The 4,038-nt window shown below is 43.1% G+C and overlaps 1 protein-coding gene across 1 annotated transcript; it reads left to right on the plus strand.

The window, feature by feature from the left end:
- Nucleotides 1-261: 261 nt before the first annotated feature.
- Nucleotides 262-3,017, plus strand: LOC105279969 (MAPK regulated corepressor interacting protein 2). The gene is made up of 4 exons (XM_011340103.3): nt 262-419; nt 1,385-1,497; nt 1,589-1,711; nt 1,802-3,017. The coding sequence occupies exons 1-4, from the start codon at nt 415-417 to the stop codon at nt 1,876-1,878; spliced, it is 318 nt and encodes a 105-aa protein (XP_011338405.1). The 5' UTR covers nt 262-414; the 3' UTR covers nt 1,879-3,017.
- The last annotated feature ends 1,021 nt before the right edge of the window (nt 3,018-4,038 follow it).

The raw sequence follows: 4,038 nt of genomic DNA on the forward strand, positions 1-4,038 counted from the left end.
AATATTTAAATCTAAAACGCGCTGCGAAACAAACGGTTGATTTACAAAAATCTCTAGATTACCGGCATGCCCGCTCTCCCTCCGTCTTCCCGCTGCCGGAACGCACGCTCGCACCATCCAGCGGCATTCTACCTGTATTACGTAGGGAACTTGATACTTTGGCGTATCTCCACTGCACTTTCCGTATCGCCACATGCGTTTCCGCTTCGACTCCGCTTGTCGCGTCGTGGCGATTGTTGACAGTCGCCGTTGTGATACAAATTGGGTTCTGCTACTTGCGTCTTGGTCGTGCCTTTGTGTCTTGGCAGTCTCGGACATCTCGTACCTCGTATCCATTCCAGTGCCGTTTCACCTGAGCGACTTCCTCAGCGACAACTCGAACTGCATCCTCGCAGGCGGATCACAGCCGAGAAAATGAGGTACTTTGTTATTGAAAGCTGATCAGATCCGCATCACTTGTCTCCTCGTGCTGCTTTCTCGTGCGCGCTCTTCCCAGTGGCTTTGTCATCGTTACCATCGTTGTCATCGTCGCTGAAAATTTTATCGCGACACTTGGTCGTCGTTAAGAGTACGTGACAGTCGGCGCGACAGGCTGCTCGTCCGGAGGCGGGAACGAGAACGTACGCTCGCATTGCTCGCATCTTTCTGCCGCCATTTTCGCCCGCGCTCGTTCTGCTCGCTCGCGACCACCCATCTGCACTTCGCGCGCCTCATCATTGCGTTTCTAAATTCGGAATTCGGAAATCGGAGCGGAAATCACGGGGAATTTCGCCATCGTGAGCTCCAACGGCTCAGTGTCATCTGTTCCCCGTTGATGACGAGGCGCGTTTCAGCGTGCGTGTGCGTTTGTACCAATGTTGCTCCTCTGATGCTCACCCTGGGCGGAAATTGTGTCATGGTCAATCGTCCGTCGGCGTGCGAACGTGTCGACGTTGACGCGCGAGCGTTACGAAGAATCGAAAATGGCTGAAAATTTGTATCAATGTACGTGGCTCCTGCGCGGCTGCACGGTTCCTCGGTTGCATCTGACGTTTGATGACTATTTCTTGTATTCAGGTCAGGTTAGAGTGAGTCGGATTAGGTTAGGCTGTATTTATACGAATGTAAGGGCTCAGACACAATGAGAGGAATAAGAAATAAAATAAAATAATTAAATTGCTCGAAATTTAACTGATGAACGCAGCACGGCTTTTCATTGGTCAAAATTTAATTCCCTATTTTTTTATTCCTTACGTTCTATTCTGTACTCCTTATTCTCGTTGTGTCTCATTGTGTCTGGGCCCTAATGCAAATACTGCAATAAAATAAATTCTGCAAGATGTTGCGTGGATAAGAGATATTGAGTTTCTCGAATAATTACTCATCGTAATTTCCCTGTTTGCAGCGGTAGATCGCAGACGACAACAATGAACGGGAAGAGGCCCTCCTCGATACCTTCCAGACATCAGCCAGAAACTGTGGCGCAGCACTTTGATTTGATCAAGTATATCTACGATTGTAAGTACGCGTAATCATCAGTTCATAAAATTTGTTCAAACCACATTTCGCCAAAGAGAATTCGTTTTACATTCGTTTTGCATTGTTTCAGCATGGAATTCTGTATCTAGAGAGCTAGATATGTGTCACAATCAGCCACACAGTAATTCGTCCAGTCACAGAAACGGAGCATCAGTTGCTTACTACCAAGAACCTGAGCCAAATCCACTAAAGGGTGAATATCTTTGCAGCACCTTGTTAATTAACGTCAGAAGATGCTTATAATAATTATTGATTGAATTTCTTTGTGTTTCTTTTTGTGTAGATTTCGAGCCTTTCGATCTGGAAGCATGGTGGGGACGACGTATTGTACAGAGTATTACTAGGAATACGAATTCCTAGTGCCAGGCCCAACAGGTTGATTACAATCGATCGTTCTCAAACAGACACAAGAAACAGAAGAGATAAATTGGGAATTGACGAAACCGTTCTTTAATCCTACTTTATAGTAAGATTCGTTGTACACTTAAGAATAACGAAAAATAATAGCTTAGGTGAATGTACGTACGTATGTTTGGAGGACGACTTTTCAACTTTTTGATAAGAAAAAGGAAAGCTGATGAACAGTAACACGAAAAAAAGATAGCGCGACGAATTCGGAGAAAGGCATGTCATTACATTCCTGTTTTTATCTTTGATTGCATTTTACTGAGATTCACGTTCTCTTGATCTTTTTAAAAAAACGTGCTTTTAAACAGGGATCAGGAATGAAAGAATTTTCTCCTGCATCTATTGCTAATAATAATAATAATATTGTTTTTAAAGTCGAAAGATCGAAGAGAGAGAGAGAGAGAGAGAGAGAAACGGAGAAAGAGAGAGATAAATAATTAAGAGATTAATAATTAAGAGAATTATAGTGCATGTCAAGTTATTTATTTTAGCCGTTATCCGAGATGATACAAGTAATGTGGTAACATAATTTATTATGATATCGAATTTCCACTGTTATTTAAAGAGTAACTCAATAATGTAATTGTAAGTTTTTTTATCTCCCTGACAGAGAATTGAGCTGAAACGAGGTTTGCGAGCTCAACGGTGCACAAAGCATTTTAAGATGCTCAAGCTTGTTTGATAAAACGTCGCATAAGATACTAGAGAAATTATACCTTTCTAGAGAGTTTACACATAACTGTACTTTTTTAAGTGTTGCATTTCACATTTTCAACAAGAATTGTCTCGCTCACGCGTCCATAAAGTGACCGCACCTTAGTTAACTTAGCAAAACGTAAAGCGTTAAAAGTGTTCTCCACTTGTCCACTCGTGGGAGATTTTACAGACCATGCGAAAACCGCACTGCACTCGGAGTTGGTCGTAAAATAGCAAAATAGCGATTCTAGACACACACATGTATACTTATCATGTATACTTACTATACATATATGTATTTATGTATATGTATATCTATACGTGTATAGTTATCATGTAAGTTAATCAGATAATGTTTCTAATGACACAACAATAACACATTGTCTTTCTACATACGTGTGATTTCAGTTTCTTTCAATTTCCCCATTTCCACCCTCCCAGCTGCTTTTCAAACCGAGCAACTACGAGCGAGATGCTACCATTTCGTGCGTTGAACGCTTAAAACTATTGACATTAAAGTGATAGTCGAGTGCCGGGCAAATCATTAGTCATTAATAACCTCCAGATGATAAAATGAATAATTATATAATTAATTATATTAATAAAATCAATAATTACGCGAGTAGAGTAACCAAGTTCACTTACCGCACGCCATTAATTATTGCAACTGCGATCGACGGTTCTATCGACACTCATCGATGAATTACATTCCTCAAAGAATCCATCCGAGTCGCTTGGAAGAAGAGATCCATCGCGAAAACGCATCGTCAGTATCTCGCACGACGGACTCCGATGGTCGACTATCGGACTATCGAACGTATGCGCGATCGATTTTTACCGGCAAATAACGCGAAAAAAACTCCGGCCTCCTCCCCAGACACCGATGTTCTAAATCTAAATAATATTCGCAATTTATGCATATTCGATGATGCACATTTCCGAGAAGCACTCGGTATTCGCTAGTGTCTCCTCGGTATGGCAATCATCATCGGCTCCGGTTATGCCGCGCCGTCATTCCGTCACATTCCGTCACGCGAATAGCTGTCGTATCAGCGACGCGCCCGAAGAACGTAACTCTCCCGGGAATTTCATATGCGCTGTCGTTGCACGAGCCTGACCCAGTGCGTCGAATATCGCACGTCACCTCGAACATCGAATCCATCGGAAAGTTATTTCGGCCGAGCGGACGCGTCTCTTTTAATGCGCGCATCGCGCGCACAAATGGCCATTAAAAGCGACGAACGAAGCATCAGTGATCATAATGAACGAATCAATCGACTCGCGTAACTCGTAATTTGATGATGATAGTCCATCTGGCTACGCTGTAATACGCGCGCGTACGTGGTAGCGGTAATTGGTCGATGCCGCGCGCATGCGCGCTAATTACGATAGTAGCGGCGCGACAGTTGCAATCCG

The sequence above is a fragment of the Ooceraea biroi genome, chromosome 1, assembly GCF_003672135.1.
Source record: "Ooceraea biroi isolate clonal line C1 chromosome 1, Obir_v5.4, whole genome shotgun sequence".
NCBI classification, from domain to species: domain Eukaryota; kingdom Metazoa; phylum Arthropoda; class Insecta; order Hymenoptera; family Formicidae; genus Ooceraea; species Ooceraea biroi.